Raw genomic sequence first — 21219 nt, 5'->3', positions numbered from 1 at the left:
GATAACTTTCCAGAGAAGGAATAAATGTGTTAACAGGTAAGTGTCAAAACTTTTGCAATTGTTGTCCATGTATCATCTGAAAAGGTTATACAAGTTATATACCCACCAGTAGAGTCCCCAAAGTACTAGCAAATACTCTTTCATTCACTGTTATTCTGGCTACTATTCCCTTGATTACCACGGGGTAACTTTTCCCCCAAATGTTTATGGACTGCTTATCAATCGTATGATCTCTAGGCTAAAAACAACTCTTCTTTCCTTAAGCTTTGAACTAGATTACTGAGAAGCTGAATTCTTAATTGAACAGGGCACAGAATATTTTTGAGTCTGCTAACTGTAATATACTGTCCGATTTTAAAGTGTCAACGCGCAGAGAGTCCGAGGTAGAGGTCATCCGATGCCTGAGACTTGCACTGACCCACGCCCTCAAGGACGTCGTGCGGCAGGTAGTATCTGTGATGAGCTCTGGGAGCAAATGTGAGATGAACCTAAACAGGCACAGCGTTCCTGAATGTCTGCGTGACAGCATTCCCAAAGAATGGAATTACATTCCAAAAGACACCGAAAGGAAAGAATCAAGCAAAGGTACATTTATTTTTCTTTAAGAACATGTCCCTAAAGAAGCACGCTTTCTAGGATATGAGAACATGTAACATTCTAAAAATTACAAGATTTGTAAACGATATTAGTCTCCTTTCTACCATGTATATTTAGGATTCCTAATTTTCATTACTGTGAGCCATATGATAAAAAAAACAAAAACCCACAACCTAGAAATGAAAATGACTCAAATGATTATCTTCTTTTTTTAACTACCAATTCACAGTTTTCTGTGATATTTTGTGTTCATGTCAGTATTCAAATTAGTCACATAATTTTGACTGATTTCCTTTAAACCTATTGAGGAATCCAAAATTCATATTTTCAAGAGGATTGCTCTGATATTCAGTTTAATTATTCTTTTTTGAAGTTTTTCCTGTACAACTACCAATTATTACTTTCTTCTCTTTCTTTAATATACCTACATGTGTAGGTTTTCAGTAAAAAAATAGCACCCCATTTAATAGCTACATGTATATTTCTGACAGGGTATTTCCCCCCAGTACCTATGGTTCTGGATTCAATGCGTTGTTCCTCTTCAGGGCACCAAGTGTACTGAAGAATTATCAATGACCTATATTATTCATTTATTAATCAAGTCCTTTCTTCTTAGCTTCTTCCTATCTAGATGTCTCTACTTTCCAAGAATTTCACAAGGTTCCTTTGGATGTATCTTATTTATCTGTTTGTATCCATGAATCTTCTTTAGAATTTTTAAAATACATCTTTTCCTTTTTATCTTCATCTTTAAAGAAGAATATTTTTTCACTAACTGTAAGGAAACTCTCAACAGTAAAGCACTCTAGCTGAACAGTAAAATACTCCTGCTAAATCTAAATCCAGTTGAGGAAAGTAGCTGTTCTTTCATCCTTCTCCATAGTGGTCCTGAATAATGTGAATCTTATCCAGCAACCTTATGTTAAAGACTCAAATCCATTATCTATCAGTGACCTTTCATAGTAATGCTTTAATTCTGTCCAAACCCTATTAAACTGCCTTTGAATCCAGTAAAGCCATTTAATTCAAATTGGAAAATGTCAGATATTCGTTACTTAAGTTCTTCCTCACCAGAATTGTTGCCATCTCCCCTTTCTAGCTTTGGGATATTTCATAGATTTTGAGCAATACAGGAGGCATGATCTATAGTTTATATATCATGTCATATGAGTAGCAGTTTTTTGTTGGTGTCTTTCAAGTTGGTCTATTCACAATTTTTTTTTTCTACAAATATTTTGGAACTCTTCCATAACATTTCAAAGGGCCTCTGGTTTCCGCCCCTACCCCTGCCCCAAAACACTTAGTTTGTATTGATTGATACCAGTTCTTATGGTTTTCCTTACTAAATAATACTTTTTCATAAAATTGTCATTTAGGGTAGACATATAACACTTAGCGAGGCACGAAGGAGTGCCAAATCACATATAAATATTATAAAAGAAAGGGGTGGAGGAAAGTGACCTTATAAAGCATTTTGTGCATTTCAGGATGTGACAATAGGAGAATACCATTGTTCTTCATTTCTGTCCTCTATTAAATTGACATTACTCAATCTTTAGTTTCCCTACAACATACAAGATAGATAACATGTTCATGCCAGACATTAAGTCACTTATTCATTCAATAGATAGACACTAAGTCAATTACTGCTACATATGAGGTACTAGAATTGGGTCATGGATAAACCGTCAATAAGAGATCCCCTGTTGATTCTTGAAGACTAGTATAAATGTTTACAAATAAGTATAAACACCTCCCGAGGTGTACAAGACAATTAATTCTCTGGTGGGTGAGAAGACAGCAAGCAAAACTACTGAAATTTCATATGGAGCCTGTTATTGGAATTCTCCCTGGGTCTGTGAGCAGGCCAGTCACATGTTGGGGACATTATTGTTAGAGAGGGCATATACAGGGTAACCTCACTCCTGCATTAGCTTTCATCATTCAGCAATCAATTAAGGTTGTCCTTTGTATTTCAGAATCTAGTTTTCACAAAATTAATCCTCACAAAACACACAAGTGGCTTTAACATATTCTTGTAAATCAACAAATCAACTGCAGTTTAAAACTATTACTAGGAATCCAAGGGAAAACAAACAATGAGAAAGTAAAAAAACTCACACTTAGGAAAATTACTGTTTCTAACACAAACTGTTTCTCAGCCATATTATAGATTAGAACACTGATAATCTGATCAGATTTGGCCAAAAATAAATAAAAAAAGAGTGGGAGCACCATCTGAAGCATGGCTTCCCATACTTTGTTGTTAAAGATGAATCCCTCCAAAATGAGTATTGTGCCTTGAGGTATTAGCTGAATATAATTTGAAGTCATCTTGATTAGCCAAAGATTTCAAAACTAAGCATACAAACATGAAGATGTTTTAAGTTGATTGATATTTAATTCAGTACTTGGCAAAATTCATCTAAATCATGAAGTGCTTAGGGGCCTTTTTTTTTTTCTTGAGTATTCTAACTTAAAAGACGAATAGTCACTAGCTTAAGGAAACATTTGTCCTTCCTGACATAGTGAAAATGATGGAACATGGAAAACACTGAAGATTTAAAAAAATAAATAGTACAATAAATTATACATTGTAAGAGATTTACCGAAGAAGTGAATGGAAGTTCAGATGTTTCTCATATAGCTCAGCTTAGGTGTTCACTCCCTAAGCGAATATGGAAAGAATTCTCTTCCTAAAAGCAGATACACAAAGAATTAGTTGTTTTATTTCTTTGACAATGACCAAAGGAAAGATACTCCAGAGAATGTATTGTCTTACCACTAAATTACTTTTTAAATAGAAAGAATGCTTTATGGAAAAACTCAGGAGTAATTGTTTTTAAGTAAAACAATGGATTCTGGAGAGAAAACAGAGATAGCCCCGCAGAGAAAATGCATTCCAGGCATCATTCACACGTGGATTGTTGAGAAAGAAAGTGATGGCAGAAATATGCCAAGTGTTATCAGAAGTCATTCAGATAGTTTATTTTGTAAAACCCAGAAATATTAGTTTTATAAGAGCGAGTATCACCTATAAAATTGTCATCGCTGCACAGAATTTTCTAGCATGATTAAAAAATGTTCCAAATAAGTGTTTCAGCTATTTTTGAATACTCTTCTTAAACGTACAAAAATGAGGGCATCCCTGATGGCTCTGGTGGACAGCCGCCTGCCAATGCAGAAGACTCGGGTTCCATCCCTGATGCGGGAAGATTCCTGCACGCAGCGAAGCAAGAAGCTCGTGCGCCACAGTATTGAGCCTGTGCTCGAGAGCTCGGGAGCCACAGCTGCTGAGCCCACGTGCTGCGGCTGCTGAAGCCTGCATGCCTCAGAGCCCAGTGCTCTGCAACAAGAAAAGCCGCGGCAGTGAGGGGCCCGCGCGCTGCCACTGGAGAGTGGCCCCCGATTACCGTGAATACAGAAAAGTCACACTGCAACAAAGACCCAGCACAGCCAAAAATTTTTTTAAAAATACAAAAATGAAATATTTTGAGTTTGTTGCAAGAGCAATTAATTAACATAATGGTGATGAATATTCATGAGTCCGATTTCAGTGGCAACATTTGTCTTTTTGGTGGTTAAGATTGAAAAACTAGTGCCATGATTTCACAGGTTGCATGTGGATCTACGTATATTCATGTCGTGACTTTGTCACCTATGACAGTCATTAAAATCGAGTATTGAAACAAACTAAATAACCTGACATTTGATTCAATGTGTTACAAACTATTAAAGCCCAGATTTTTAAAAGAATAAAGCATATAAAATCACATTATCCTCACTCAATAATGTATTATTGATATTTGATACTATTAGTAAACAATATTTTAAAAGTTAATTTTAAGACATTTTTGTCTTTACATTTTTCATTGTAAATTTCATTTTTTGCATGTTTTATAATCTCCAAAATATATTTTTACAATCAGTAGTCTATGCATAAGAAGGAAGACATGTTAAGTATCTAAATGTACTTCTCACATCACATTCAATGTCATATTCAAAGCTATGGTTTTTCCAATAGTCATGTATGGATGTGAGAGTTGGACTATAAAAAAAAAGCTGAGCACCAAAGAATTGATGCTTTTGAACTGTGGTGTTGGAGAAGAGTTTTGAGATTCCCTTGGAAAGCAAGGAGATACAACCAGTCTATCCTAAAGGAAATCAGCCCTGAATATTCTTTGGAAGGACTGGTGCTGAAGCTGAAATTCCAATTCTTTGGCCACCTGATGCAAATAATGGACTCACTAGAGAAGACCCTGATTCTGGGAAAGATTGAAGGCAGGAGGAGAAGGGGCTGACAGAGGATGAGATGGTTGGATAGCATCACTGACTTGATGGACATGAGTTTGAGCAAGCTGGGGAGTTGGTGATGGACAGGGAAGGCTGGCAAGTTACAGTCTATGAGGTCACAGGGAGTTGGATACGACTGAACTGAACTGAACATTGCATCCATTCTAGGACATACATTTTTTCGCACTTTATCAAATTGGGATGGCTCTTACAATATATTACACATAAAGGAAGTCAGCTTATTTAAATAAAGACAGAAAAATGAATGCGTGGCATTCTTAGAAGACCCATCCTGGTGTGTTGCCAGCATCGTCGTAGACACAGAGATCCTGTGATTGTGCTTGTGTCCTATGCTTGTGCTTAATCGCTCAGTCGTGTCAGACTCTTTGTGACCCCGTGGACTGTAGCCCACCAGGCTCCTCTGTCCATGGGATTCTCCTGGCAAGAATACTGGAGTGGGTTGCCATGTCCTCCTTTAGGGGATCTTCCCAACCCAGGGGTCGAACCCAGGTCTCCTGCATTGCAGGCAGGTTACTTACCGTCTGAACTACGAGGGAAGCCCTGACCCTGTGATCAGTAGAATGGATTTGTCATCGGTCTAAAGGTTCTGACTAGAATTTGCCTAAGTTTTGATAAAGTATTTGGAGATTTGAGTCTCAGATTTTGTAAATATTAGTAGCAATACAGGTGTGAAGAGAGTTGTTAATCTTTACCTGATATCTACTTATCTTGTCAAATGTTTACTCAGGATGTGCAGATAAGCCTTCTTTAGGATAAACAGAATATAAGAGATAATCTTTTAAGTCAAATACTTGGCAGCAGATTGGGGAATATGAGATGCAAACACATAAAGAACAATAAAATGTTTAAGATAATTTAAGAACATTGATAAGAGTGGTTTCTTAATTTGCTTTATCTATATTTCAAGCTTCATCTAAACTTATTTATTTGAATAAAAAGAAGACATTTATTGAGGAACTATTTTTTTACAAAGTACTGAACTATACACTTTTTTATTTATTCATTTAATTACAAAAGATCTTCTGAGATATGTTGGACCCAATACAATTTTTACAAACATAAAAACACTGCTCCAGTTAATTCTGAAAATCATTCTTAAGTTGTCATGAATTTCTGAGGAATCACTAGACCAGACCTATGTTTTCCAAGAGCTTTGTACTTTTTAAGGGCAGGGTAACTATTTTTTTTTTCAACTTTTTATTTTATATTGGAGTATAGCCAAGTAATAATGTTGTGATAGTTTCAAGTGGACAGCAAAGGGACTCAGCCATACACATACATGTATCCCTTCTCCTGCAAACTCCGCTTCCATCCAGTCTGCCACATAGCTTTGAGAAGAATTGCCTGTGTGTACAGTAGGTCCTGTGCTGTACATAGATCCATTTTAAATATAGCAGTTTGTACATGTTGATCCCAAACTCCCTATCTCTTTCCCTCATCCTTCCGCCAGGCAACCATAAATTCATTCTCTAAGTCTGTAAATTTGTTTCTATTCTGTAAATAAGTTCATTTCATTTCTTTTTAGATTCTGCATATATGGAATGTCATATGATATTTCTCCTTCTCTGTCTGACTTACTTCACTCAGTATGACAATCTCTAGTTCCATCCATATTGCTGCAAATGGCATTATTTCATTATTTTAAATGACTAATATTCCATTATATGTGTGTGTGTGTGTGTGTGTGTGTGTGTGTGTAGCATCTCTTTTTTTTCCATTCCTCTATTGTTGAACATTTAGGTTGCTTCCTTGTCTTGGCTATTGTAAACAGTGCTGCCATGAACACTGGGGTGCGTGTATCCTTTTGGACCTTATTTTCCTCTGGATATGTGCCCAGGAGTGGGATTGCAGGGTCACATGGTAGCTCAGTTTTTAGTTTTTAAAGAAACCTCCTCACTGTTCTCCATCGTCTCTGTGTCAGCTTACAGTCTCACTAACAGTGTAGGAGGGTTCCCTTCTCTCCACTCAGTCTCCAACATTTATTGTTCGTGAATTTTTTGATGATAGCCGTTTTGACTGGTGTGAGATGATATCTCATTGTAGTTTTGATTTGCATTCATATGATAATTTGTGATGTTGAACATCTTTTCATGTGCCTCTTGAGCATCTGTATGTCTTCTTTGAGAGTTTCCCTGATGGCTCAGACAGTTAAGAATCTGCCTGCAATGCAGGAGATCTGGGTTTGATCCCTGGGTTGGGAAGATCCCCTGGAGAAGGAAATAGCAACCCACTCTAGTATTCTTGCCTGGAGAATCCCGTGGACCAAGGAGCCTGGTGGGCTACTGTCCATGGGATTGCAAAGTGTTGGACACAACTGAGCAACTAACACGAACTAACATGTCTTCTTTGGGGAAATGTCTGTTTAGGTCTTGGGCCCATTTTTTGATTGGGTTGTTTGTTATGATGGTCTCCAAAATCCACAGGGTGACTTCTTAAAATGTCACAAATATCTTGAGAAATCTTTCACAGTGTTTTGTTATTTTTGTTCAGTGAAAACTATTTTTCTGAAGAAGTTACAGCTACCTTCTTTAGGCTTTCATTCTGTTCCAGTGTTCAAATTCAACTATGTACATAGTGGAGTAAAACGCTGTGTCTGGCTTTGTGAGATACTCAAGGAGTGAGATTTTATTCCATGCTCTTGGGGAGCTTTTAGTCTAGTTGTAAAGACAACTCATGAATATATAAATAAGAATTTAACAAACAATGATAGATGATAATGCAAAAGATAATACAACATGGCATTTTATGAACCTAATTACAGCGCAGTCATATGGGTAACATGTCCAAATAAATTCATAGGAGGAAAGAACTTTGAACCAAAAGTTGAAGGTTATGAGTGAGCTCTGAAGCACGAGGGCATTCCATGTGAGAGTAATGAGATAGTCAGAAGCCTAAGAGCAAAGAGGATGAGACAAAGATGAGGTTCACCGAAACTGCCTGCGGCTAGACTGTAGAGTGTTTTGACAGCAATGCTCCAGAGACTGATCTCATAACAGTGGAAAACAGCTAAAGAATTGTAGCAGAGAAGTTAGGCAATGAAGTTAACAAAGTTAGGTACTAGTATATGCATCTGGCTTTACAGCTGGGCATTGTCTGGGGCAGAGAGATGGGTTAGGAGACTCCTACGATAGTCCAGATACCACTTGTGAGGGCGGGCTTGAATAGGTAGTAGCCCTGGTCACAGTGAGGCAGAACTGCATGTCAGAGATGATGGAGTAGGAAGATTGATCAGTGTAGTCCCTAGCCTTGTATGAAGGATTAGGAAGAATATTTAAACATTTTAAAAGCAAAGAAGAAAATGAGGATGGGAGGGTCAAGAGGGCCAAGGCAAGTTGGGAGGAAAACAATGAATTTGGTTAAAACCAAATTTGGTTATGGGTTGAGTTAATGATGACTAGGACAGAGAAGTAGAATGTCCATCAGGGAACTGGAGTGGTTGAAAGGCCAAGACTGAAGGTTCTAGAATCATCCAGAAGATGATCCTGGTTCTCAACTAGAAAGATAGAGGACAATTTGGCAATGCTTTGGAGACATTTTTGCCACAATTGACGAGAATGCCATTGGCATCTAGTGAGTGGAGGACAAAGATGCCACCAAAACATCCTCCAGTGCACAGGTCGGCTCCTGGCAATGAAAAATTCTCTAGCCCCAGATGCCAGTAGGGCCAAAGTTGAGAAACCCTGATCTCAAGAAAGGAGAAGAGTAAATCCTTCAGAGAAATAACGTTGAGTGAGAGAGAATAGAATCTTCAGTCAGCAGGCCGAGGACTTAGCAGATACAGGTCAGAGGTGTTAGTAGAAGTGGAACTAGCGTGGAACACAAAGAAGCAGAGTAGTAGAGATACACATGAACTAGTTTGCTGGCTGATTTATTCAACACGTATTTACTCAACATCTGTTAGAGATGAAGTCCTAATGCCTTCCTGGAGCTTATATTCTAGTGGATGGAGACAGATAACGAAAAAATAAAGTGATGCTAAGTGCTGTAATAAATGTAATAGAATGGGGTCTAATGATAGGGAGGGACTGGGGGCTGGACCATGCCAGGATGGGCATGAAGGGACTGTCTTACATAGATCGTAGGGGAGGCTCTCAGAGGAAATGACATTTGAGCTGAAAACTAAAAGAAGAGCCAGTCCCAGCAAGAGCTGGAATGATTCTGTCATGGATGCCAGGAGAGGAATAGAAAGGCTTAAGGAAGTGCCAAAGGCCACAAAAAGGAGCAGCATGGGTATCTTTGCATTTATTAATTAGGAGGACCTTGGGCCCTTTAAACCTACAATCGTAATAGATAAAAATATAAGTAATAATTCTGAATTTTCTAATCATTTCTGGGAGGAAAAATTAAGTTGGGGACTTGGGGAATTTTTGGACAGGACTGCAGAGGACCCCAGTAGAGTTCTGTCAGAATATGTCAGGCACTTGCTCTTCTCAACAATTTTCTCCACAAAAATTAGACATCCCCACACAACACTCAACACAACACAGTGGTGGAACGCAAATGCTAATATTAATCATTACCTTTCCTTTCTTTTCTCCCCCAGGCTTCACAAGGCTTGCTGCTCAGGCAGTATCTATTGTAATCAGCAAGTTACCTACGGTGATTGCATGTTTGCCTCCCCCAATTAAATACTTCTTTTTTCTGTCTGAGAGAAAAATGTCAGAAAACTTGGTTGAATTGAAGAAAGCTGGCCTGCTTGTCTGGAACTTGATTGTAATTATATGTCGGATATTTGAGGATGGAAACACTGTGGAACTTTTAACAGGTGCCTCCCTTGACAGATGGAGTAAAGAGAAACTCGGTTCAGTCTGTGTGTGTTTGGAAAGCATCATGGGAGAGCAGACGGGTAGCCCTAATCAAATGACCCAAAAGGTTATACAGAGCATCGAGCAGCAGAAACCCAACTGGATTGAATGCCAGTTGTTGAAAGCAAGGAAACTGAGCACCGAATGGTAAAGTTATGTTTTTCTTTCCCCGAATTTCATCAGACACGTTCACAAAAAAACAAAATCACCCATAAACAACCACCATCTCAAAACATTGTCAGATAAGCAGCCATGGCCATCTTGCTAACTTCATGGGAACTTTGATGAATACAGGCAAAGATAAATATTCCATCAAACCCTGGATGGTTAAATGTTCCTTGTCTTATTAAAATTTGAACCCCATTGATACACTGCAACACTATACATGTTTAGTCCCCATCTCAAGGTTTCTGATTAAAAGGGTGGTGGTTAAACCCAGGAGAATTTGGTTTCACTCCTTTTCAATGTGCAAACAGGTATCTCGTGGATAGCCTGGAGCTTTTCGTAAATGGATTGTCCATGGAGATTAAATTAAGAAGGAATTAATGGGTATAAAAGGCTCTTTATTGCTTTCTGTGTACCTGATTGTCAAAAAGGTACACATTTTTCATCTGGTAATGTAAGAATCCCAGAGGGCAACCGGGGCATATCACACTCAAGCTATAAACACACCCAGCTGTTTCTGTATGAAAATGTCAGCCTTCTCCTCGGTTTGTCACTGAGAGCTAAGTGATTTGTGGTATTGCAGAGATTTTTAAGGGTCCCTGATGAATTTAAATGTGTACATAGAGTCCTGCTATCTTACAATTAGTCTTCAGTATAGAACTGCCTGATATTGATAAAGGAGTTATGGTTCATATGGTCTACAGATCACTAAGCCTGACCCCGTCACTTTTTTTTTAATACCACTCACAGACACTGTCCCCCATTCTTTTGAAATATATTCATATTGCTAGAAAGTACTGTTATAACTTTCTGCCCGGAACAACTAAAGGTTGTTAGTTTTAGTACATGGCAGTGATAAAGAGTTCGGGCTTTGGAATTAGATGGACAAATACAAATCCTTTGTAAGTGGGCCATCTTTTGTGAGTTATGGAGTTGTGCAGGTTGGATCCCTGGGTTGGGAAGATCCCCTGCAGCAGGAAATGACAACCCATTCCAGTATTCCTGCCAGGAGAATCCTATGGACAGAGGAGCCTGGAGGGCTACAGTCCATGGGGTTGCAAAGAGTCGGACGCGACTGGGCGACTGAGCGCTCACGTGCTAAGCCGGTAGAGTTGTTTTGAAAGGTTAAAAAACAGTCATAAAGTTCTTAACATCAAGCTTAGAACTAGTAAGCATTTGTTATTTATAAACTATTAAAATAAGCTGCACTGTTTAGTATTGTGATGACAAATGCTCTTTACTAGTTTATGTTAATCTGTGAGACTTCATATTAATCTAAATCACTGTAAGCAATCATGTAAGTAGTGTAAATAATGTAAGAAATGTAAGTAATCATTTTCCTGGCCTTGTCATACTGACTTTTAGAAATTTACTTGTGGGACATCCTGTGTGTAGGATTAAGAATAGCAGTCAGGAAAATGCTTAGTAACATTGACAGTGACCTTAATCTTTACATTTGCATTGGATATCAATTTACAGGCTTTAATGCAAAGACTAAAAGATTAAGGCCATGTGTCATTATACATGGAGCGGGTGTAGAAGCGAGAGAAGAAAAGCAGAGTAAAAGTAGTGGATCTGATTATAAAGTTAAATTTATGATACTGCTGAATTAGGAGGCTATCAGTAAGATCAGTGGAAAGTAATGTCTCTAATCTACCTTGGGCTACATGCAGAAATCCGTAAGTGAAATTTTTTCCTTAAAAGTTGATTTTAGTCTAAATATTATATATATTATAAACAGCACCAAAACATTTGATATTTTCTATAGTAGGGAATTGTCTAGCCAATATTTCGCTGATGAGTTTTATGTTGTAACTTGCATCAAAAATAAAGAATTATTGACTTTTAAAAAATGTTTTACAGCCCTCAAAAATTCTGGATTCATTTTATGTATCTTGTAATTACCGCAGTGCTATATGCCTTTCTCAATTTCTCAAATAATTTCAATATAAAAAATTCAGATTTAAAGTTATTTATTTGAAAAAGAATTAAATTTGACTTATTAACACACTTGAGGTAATCTCTTATGGATTTGGGTGCTATAGAAATGCTTTATCCCAACTTTGACTTTAAGTTGATTTTCTGGTAGATGAACTTCATCTTCATCTCTACTCATTTCTCACAGATAGATGATCATTTAGTTCATAGATCTATACCATGAGGAAAATGTATTTTAAACCATAATGTCTGTATACAGGTGGAGGGTTGCCTTGACCTTACCGTAATATGTTTTGAAAATGGTGGCTCAGATGGTAAAAACATCTGCCTGAAATGTGGGAGATCTGGGTTCAATCCTCGGGTTGGGAAGATCTTCTGGAGAAGAGAATGGCAACCTACTCCGGTATTCTTGGGCTTCCCTGGTGGCTCAGATGGTAAAGAATCTGCCCACAATGTGGGAGACCTGGGTTTGATCCCTGGGTCGAGAAGCTCCTCTGAAGAAGGGAATGGCTACCCATGCCAGCATCCTTGCCTGGAGAACTCCACGGACAGAGGAGCCTGGTGGGCTACCGGCCATGGTGTTGCAGAATTGGGCAGGACTGAGTGACTAAACACCTTCACCACTTTTTCACATGAGAATATAAGCACTTAAACTAAAATAGTTCTTCTGTTGCGATACCTGAAATCTTAATTCCTCATGAAGATTATCTGGGATCCACACGGTATCATTGAGCCAGATTTCTTTCACTTGCACCCAGATTTAACTTTGATTTTATGGAAATTGTGAGCATAACTGCAGCGGAAAGGCAGCAGCTGTAAGCAGTGCTTGTCTTGCATGCTGCCTGAAAGCATTACTATTCATTAAAATAACCTTCACTTTGTAGTAACACTCAAGCTGTAAACAGTCAACTTAGATTCTGGAGAACACACAGGCCAAAAAAAGTAAAGAAATGTCTGTCTTTGCAAAGTAATTTGTCGAGTTGAAGATTATTGTTTTTCATCATGGTGACCCTGACTTGGCTGGCTGGGTGCATATACAGATTAAGATTAATGCAGTTATTCCTTGGCTAAGGTCTGCCTCTTTCAGGGCACATTCTCCCTAATGACATGATTGATAGGCAGTCCCAAATCCAGAGAGGAACTCATTAATCATAGCATTGACTGAATCCAATCATTTGCTTCACCTGCACAGTGATGGACAGGAAAGGATACAATTCAGGGGCTGACACTGAGACACTCCTTTGTCAGAGGGCCTCAACTTTTTCAATGTCAGCCTCCGCAAAACCGACAAGAAATTTTGCTTACAGCCTGTATGCAGTTTCAAAAAAGATATTTACAAACTTCTATTATTGCACAAAAGTCTTTTCTGTTTGTTTGTTTAAAGATTTACTCTACCCAAAGGATATCTTTAGGAGTAGAATTTGGTTTCATTTTTTTAACAACGCTTATAGAATCATAAAGTTTTTTTTTTTTTTTTTAAGAAGGATGTTTTGAGGCTACATGTGGAAGCAATATAAAAGTTAATGTCCAGCAGCTGGGTATCATTTGGTTCAGTCTTCAGGTCAGCGGCACTGACTCTTAGCAGAACTAATTTTATAATCATGGCAAAATCTCAGTAATGAACTGCAGTATATAGCTGATTACACCACAGAAAATTTCATTTAGTCTGGGAAACAGTGGAAAACCATGGGTTTTTTTTAAGAATACTTAGACTGCAAAGCCTAACATGATCCTAATAGCACTTGTAATACGAAAATTAGTGTGAAACATAGACGATGTAAGTTGAATATCGTGATTTATTTTGCACTAGTATAGCATGAGAATTTTAAAAATAAATGTCATCCATTATTACAATGTATATACTGTTTAAAATCAACAATAAGCCAATGAATTCTTATAAAAGAAACGTTTCACACATAGAACTTGCACATTCCTGCTGTGCTTACAGGAGACCTTTTTCCTGGAAGGATAAGCAGACTAGTGACTTTTGCTAAGTATCTGTTACCTGGAAGAAACAGGAGGGGAGGGCATGTATTTTTAAAAGGCAACAAGTGTCAAAAGGCCAATTTAAAATACCCAGTGGTAAGCATTCCTCCAGGAAGCACCCAGCCTATATTTAGCATAATAGGCTCCCCCTTTTGACACTTTAATTAGTCTTTAATGTGTCTAAGACAGGTGTAAAGAGGAGTCTACAAAAGACAGAATACCAAAGCTATTTCTGGCATCAAAGATACTCTTTATCCTCAAAGAGAAAATACAGATTATTTCTTACACGTTCTTAAAAAGAAATGTTTTGTTTTCATCCCACGATTATAGCAATTTCAACAATTGCGGTAATGGGAAAATGTTTTATAGATCGGAGTATAAATGCAATAAAGAAATGTTTTAAAAGAAACGGTTCAGTTTTTTAAAATGCTTTCAGGTGCTTAGTTCTAAGGCACTGTTTATGGGAGCTGCCGCCGTTTTGAGAAGGTATACCTATTTGAGCAAAGTCTTTATGGGTGCTTTGCATACGAGATTTACATCGAACTCTCCACACTCAATCACTTTGATTATTTTCAATCTTTACAATTCCTCACCACTGATACTTAATACGCTTTCTTTGTATTTAGTGCATTTATGACAATAGAGAAAAGCACAGCCTTAGAAGAAGGAGATATCGCTCTTGAACTGACTGAGCAGAAAATAAACATGATGGTCCTGGATATCTGCCACAAACCAGGTGGCAGCGAATACCTGAGGCAAATTTATCACATCATGCGGCTCAATGAGGTAGGGAAACGGCCTTTTTACCGAGCAATTAGGTGTGTACTGGCCTGAGGCAGCGTCTGCTGGCAGCTAAGGGTTAGTCAAGGAGGTGATAATACTTCTTAAAGTCAATACCAAACTCAATATTGCATTATTAATAGAATCTATTCAACCCGGGCTGTTCTGCATTTGTATAGCAGAGGCTTCACCGAAACAGTGTAGGTTTTATTTATATGGTTTAAACAATAACACGGCTCATAAACTCAACTCAGTTCAGAATGGTAGAGATGAGAGGTGCAGTTTGGGAATTATGTATTTGTGACCGTTAAGTTGATGTTAAAATCTGGTATTTGTGAAATGAAGAATTTTCTGTAGAGAGATTTTTAGCTCTTCTGCAGACGTCATGTTTGTGTTGGTGAAGCTGAAGATTTCTTAGACGTAATGAAAAACTTCAGAAGAATATCAAACCGTATTCAGGAGCAACTAGATTAACCCAAGCAAATGCATTAATGCAGGGAAGCTGATTAGAACCAATGTCATGCTTATTCACCTCTCTCCTGGGTTAAGCCTCTGACCTTGCCTGCTTTTGGTTGTTTTTAGCAAAAATGTGAAGAGTTAGTGTCTTGTTATTTTCTTGAAACAAGTTTGCTAACTTAGGTTTTTAATTTGACCATACGTATTCTGGGTTCAGGGGCTTCCCTGAGAGCTCAGCTGGTAAAGAATCCACCTGCAATGCAGAAGATCCCAATTCGATTCCTGGGTCAGGAAGATCCCTGGAGAAGGGATAGGCTACCCACCCCAGTATTCATGGGCTTTCCTGGTGGCTCAGTTGGTAAAGAATCCACCTTGCAATGCGGAGACCTGGGTTCGATCCCTGGGTTGGGAAGATGCCCTGGAGGAGGGTTTGGTGACCCACTCCAGTATTTGGACAGTGGAGCCTGGCAGGCTACAGTCCATGGGGTCAGAAAGAGTCAGACATGACTGAACGACTAAGCCCAAGGGCAGTCTGGATTCAAATGTGACATCTAATATGAATTAGAATTATGTTTATGTCTGCAAACACTGAATGCATTTTTGGCATAATAAAAATTGTGTAATATGAATAATGTTAAGATATAGCATTTTATCTCACTGAGGGTAGGCCTTAAAAAAAACATACATTTCCAAGGAGTGAATTAAACTCTACCACAGCATTTTATGACTCAGTTACATAAATGTTCTCCTTACTGTGATCTATTTGAAAGTTACCTCAAGTAAATCTTGTTTTCTGGCCTTCAGAGAGGTAATCAACCTCAAGCAGGTGACGTAACAAGGTATTAATGATCACCCGAGAAGGAGGCCTTTGTAGCTGTGAGAAAGGGTCCTGCTTCTGGAGGAAATGGAGCTGAGGAAGGATTGTTAACACAGGAACACCACCTGTTCACTCTTGATGAGGATCTCTGACAGCTTGCCTGAGGTTTCCATTTGGGGAAAGCAGGACGTCTGGGAAACTGAAAGACCTCCCTTGCGGAGTCATGGTCTTCATGGGCATGACTTCATGGTCTTCACTGGTTACCTCGTTTGGCCAGAGTAACTGCGGTGGTTACAGAGGAACAGATGTTTTAGTCAGAGCACCCTCAGAGCCTTCGTAAAGTTGAGTTACGATAGTTGTGAACACCGCAGTGGCGGGTTTAAATGCCACCCTGATAGGATAGTTCTGTTTTTCAAAGTTCCAATAAGACACAAAAGATTAGGATATCGCCTGTAAGCAAAATCAACAAAAATTAAGTTAGGTATTCATTGGCCATCAGCCACCTGTTGTATTCAGGAATTCAAAAGGCCTTTTTCTCCTCGTGGAAGTCTGAGAAAGTGCTTCTGAGCAGATACGCTATGAGATCTGACGTACCTAAGACTCTCTGCGGGGGGCATCACCACATTTTAATCGATTAAATTCCAAGTTTAAGGTTTTTCTTTCTTTCCAGCTGAATATACTTACTGTTGGGGCGTCCCCACTGGCTCAGTGGTAAAGAATCTGCCTGCAACGCAGGAGACCAGGGTTCGATCCCTGGGTCTGGAAGATCCCTTAGAGGAGGGCATGACATCCCACTCTAGCACTCTTGCCTGGAGAAGCTCATGGACAGAGGAGCCTGGCGGGCTGCAGTTCACAGGGTTGCACAGAGGTGGACACGACCGAAGCGTTATGGCAAGGTCTGTCAGCTGGGAAAGCAGGCTCAGTATTTGATGGTTTATTTTGCTGAGTGAGATGCAGGGCTGAGAGGTAATAGGCACAGTGTGAGTTGAGGACAGAATCAAAGTAGGGAGGCCTCTGCCTTGGCTGCTTAAACAATGCTGGCAGGAAATGCAAATAACACAAGGTGACTGAGTGACTGCTGCTCCTAAGTCGCTCAGTCGTGTCTGACCCTGTGCGACCCCATAGACGGCAGCCCACCAGGCTCCCCCGTCCCTGGGATTCTCCAGGCAAGAACACTGGAGTGGGTTGCCATTGCCTTCTCCAATGCATGAAAGTGAAAAGTGAAAGTGAAGTTGCTCAGTCGTGTCCGACTCTTTGCGACCCCATGGACTGCAGCCCACCAGGCTCCTCTGTCCTTGGGGATTTTCCAGGCAAGAGGACTGGAGTGGGGTGCCGTTGCCTTCTCCGGACAGAGTGACTAGCGTAACACTTAGGGCTGCTTTTATGTGAGGCATTGTTATACTGTAGGTAAATTGCACCGTGAGGTTTGTGCATTTGATGAGTGGCATCGAGTCTTTAGCACTTTCGGGGGTGCTACTAAATAGTATTCGAAAGCAGTGTAAATACAGAGCATTTACAGGTACAGGCCTGGGTGATTGGAAGCTGAGCTCTCAGGGAAGCCCCTGAATCCAAATTATGTATGGTCAAATTAAAAACCTAAGTTAACACACTTGTTTCAAGTAAATAAAAGACACCAACTCTTCACGTTTTTGCTAAAAGCAACCAGAAGCAGGCAAGGTCAGAGGCTTAACCCATCAGAGGGGTGCCGTTGACAGACAGGGAAGTTTTGAAAAGAGGTGAGTTTTTAAGTGTTTGTCATTGAGGTAAAGGTAAGGTGTCGGAGCATAAAAGTCCAAATGGTAGTTGAAGATGCTGGTCACGAGCACAGATGAGGGAGGCTTGTGAACAGGCTGATTCTGACGTGGTGGAGCCCGAGATTCTGCTTTTCTAACAGGCTCCTAGATAGGGTTTATTTGACTGACCCACACACCAGACTTTGAGTAGTGACGGTTTTCAAGATGACCTCTGAAGTTGTTTTCACCTCTGACTCTCTGAACCTAAGTCCTAACCCTAAGCTTGAAGAAAACCTTATATCGTGACACTCTAAAAATCACAAGGACATTTCTGTTATATAATTTATTAAATGACTTATTTATTAACAGTAAGTATTTGGTAGTTTGTGGGAAACTTTTAGCCCTTTAAATTTATCATTTTCCAGGAGGAGTCTTATAATACAGATTAGGGTTACTCATCTTTTTATTTGTGGATGGAAAATAAAGTATAATGCAGTAGACTGACTTTTTTTTTTTTTTTGACCCAAGCTGTCGCTGGGGAATAAAATAAACATATTTGGAGCTTCTATTGAACCTTGATAATTTTCAGTCCACAGTATGAAACCAGAGTTGAGGAGCTTGCATTATAATTCATTCTGCATAGAGGGAGACTGCTTGCAGTGAACTATCAGAGTACTTAGCACTCTGCTGAGCTTGGAGTAGGTAGCAACTGTGCTTGATGAATGGATGAGCAATCTTGTACTGTGAATAGTCAAGCTCCTGAGTTAAGTTTTGGTAACCCAGACACGTTAACATGTGAAGTAATGACAAGACAATGCCTATCAAAAAGGTTCTGGTACAATCAAGCACGCATTCATTATGTGAGAATTTATTAAGCAGTTTTCTGATCTTTCCCATGTATTAAGTGAACCTGTTTTTGATGGGTTTGTTGCCATCCTGATTGGTATGTATTCTGCTATGTTTCTTCTGAAAATGTACTCTGTCTCGAGGCAAGTAATACTCTAATCTAGCAAGTGTGCTGAAAGCATAGATTTGGATATTGACCAGTTTATTTTTAAAGAGAATATGTGCTTCCTACCATCGCAACTTGTAATGTTTTTTTTTTTCCCCCTTGAAGGGATATTTAAAAGAACAGCTGTTTTCTATGAATGGTTCAGAGGAAAAGCCATTACCCATCCAACCTTTAAAGACGACCTTGAGGAGTGTGGAAGATCAACCCTCTGCCTTTAACCCTTTCCATGTGTACAAAGTGTTCAGTAAAAACATGCTTGATCAGGTATGTGGAAATTAAATAGTAAATTTCATTAAAACTTTGTGCTCTCTCTTGTTTTTTTTTTTTACACAGGTAAGGAAAAAAAAAGTGCTGTATGTTTGAATATTTACTCAAAATCTTTTTTGATTAGCATGCAAAAGGCCACGTTCTTGTTTGCGTGGTCTGTGCAAATTGACTTTGGAAAAGTTATTTTGCCTTCTTTTCTATTTGTCAAACTGATTCATCTGTTTGGTCTGTAAAATTTGACTTTTAACCCGGTCAGTTCACTGTGGTCAGAGGAGGGAACATCTGTTCAACTGTGTCTACGAGAGGCTTGAAAAATCAATCCAGCTTTCCTTAAAATCTTCCTCTCCATGGCCGCTTCCACCCTCTCTCAAGATACCCAACTCACAAAATACCTTGCAATCTTTATAAAGTTATCTCATTTATCAGATAAATTAAAAGATACTTTAAAAGTGATTGTAAATAGAGCCCTGAGCTCCTGTTTTAAGTGGCATGAGGTCAGTTAGCTGTTTTATAACCCTAAACACATCCCTGAATTTAAAATGAATTTGTTAATGATCTTAAAATCAGGATGTGTGGAGTAAAGTCCATGTGATAAACACCACATATTTTTTAATGTCAGAGTATGCTATCGTTTAAACTGCATATTTCATAGTTACATTCAAAAGATCATCTTCATGCCAAAGTACTTGAAACCTAAAGTTGTTTTTGCTTTGTTCATTCTCCTGGTGTCTTTTTCCCAGTAACCTCCTGACAGACTATTGGAACTAACAGGGCGGAAGAGAAGGATTGCTTGACCTAGAGCTCTGACGAAAATAAGAATTAAAACAATGGCCTAATTCGGGATGCAGATAATATTTTTACCGTGCCTGTTACAGCCCTCGTCTACATTCATCAATACTGTAGTAGAATAAGACCTTCAAATGCTGACAACCCGGGGCAGAATTCTCCTGCTCTGTGACAGGATTGTAGTGCTCCATTAATCAGCAGGTGACAGGGCATAGTTCTTGTTGGATTTTAAACACTAGCCTGGACTCATATTATCAAAACTATTTAGTTTTAAGAGGAATGAGCATCCATAATACTTAAACCCCAAATATATTGCATAAGTTTGAGTTTATTAGCTGCCTTCCTGTGTTGTACATTAGATTCCTCCAACCATAAATAATCATTGTAGCTGTTAAATTATCCTCACTTCATTTAAATAAATGGCATGTTGTATTCAGCTCTGAATTATGAGATTATCTTTCACAGAAATTTTTCTCCATACTCTATTGTGAAATTATCTATTAAATGAGAAAAAAAAGAATCATGTTATTTACACTTACAGGTCCTTTTAATTTCCCCTTTAAAGCATTTTCTTAACCAGAAACATTAATATCACTCTCTAATTAAGCTGTGTCTTATAATTTGAGCCATAGTATCAATACTTCCTTTTTTTTTTTTTTTTAAATCAAACTTCCGGGTGCTAAAAGAAACCTATAAATTGATACATGGAAAACTTACCAGTTATTTTGCTTTACTATACAAGAGTCACCCTTTCAGAGAAACTTGTTGGGCAAATTCCATTAGCAGTTGCAAGAATATAACGACTGAAGAAATTGATTTATATTTTTATAAATAATGACTACATCCCCAAATGGATTTATAAATTAATTGCTGTCTTATTGGAATAAAAACCTTCTTCTGTGGACATGATTGATGTTATCTGTCTAAGTCCTTTTTCTGTACCCCCCTCCTTCTTAGTTAGTCTATCACAGCTGGGGCTTTAATTTACTGATCATATTAACTCTGATTAATAACTAACAATAGCGTCTTCTCATTTATCAACAGTCAGCCATCACAAAATGGAACTGGAATTGGTCAAAGTTGCTGCCAAATTATCTGGGACTGGATAAGATGACCTTCAGTATACTGCTCAAAAACAGGTAATAGGACTGGGAACTTGGGGGATGTGTCTGGGGGAACAGGGTATGCGTCTTTTATATGTGAGGTGCATGTGAGTGTGTGTAGACAGACACATATTTGAAATTATCTGAAGGGTAGCTTCTGAATGCTGTTTTTCTAGAGTAAGCATTTGCAAAAGGCAGAAGCATCTTTTTCTGAGATGAAATTGGTTGATTTTAGTCTGAACTGTAAATATTTCTGATGTTGTGTGTGTAATAGTTCAGTATTGTAAACACCCAAAGTTACTGACTTGAATGTCATTATAATTCCTTATAATACCATGCCTTTGTTTACAACCATTTAATGAATGCACACAAAATGCCAAGCCAAATCAGCTCGTCTAATCAGGGGAAACATATAAGTAGAACTGTCAAGGTTGAATTTTTTGCTCTGCAGCCAGTCATT

The 21219-nt window shown here is 38.6% G+C and overlaps 1 protein-coding gene across 1 annotated transcript in view; it reads left to right on the top strand.

The window, feature by feature from the left end:
- The window catches only part of KIAA0825 (KIAA0825 ortholog), a 423771-nt gene that overhangs the window by 212732 nt on the left and 189820 nt on the right, over nucleotides 1-21219 (top strand). The window contains exons 16-20 of the mRNA XM_061152014.1: nucleotides 361-585; nucleotides 9455-9863; nucleotides 14432-14591; nucleotides 18709-18867; nucleotides 20701-20795. Of these exons, the coding sequence (XP_061007997.1) occupies nucleotides 361-585; nucleotides 9455-9863; nucleotides 14432-14591; nucleotides 18709-18867; nucleotides 20701-20795 (1048 nt within the window). The remainder of the gene's footprint in view (nucleotides 1-360; nucleotides 586-9454; nucleotides 9864-14431; nucleotides 14592-18708; nucleotides 18868-20700; nucleotides 20796-21219) is intronic.

The sequence above is a fragment of the Dama dama genome, chromosome 9 (genome assembly GCF_033118175.1).
Source record: "Dama dama isolate Ldn47 chromosome 9, ASM3311817v1, whole genome shotgun sequence".
In the NCBI taxonomy this organism is placed as follows: domain Eukaryota; kingdom Metazoa; phylum Chordata; class Mammalia; order Artiodactyla; family Cervidae; genus Dama; species Dama dama.
Note: the sequence above shows the minus strand (reverse complement) of the source record. Positions and strands in the feature narration are given on the sequence as shown.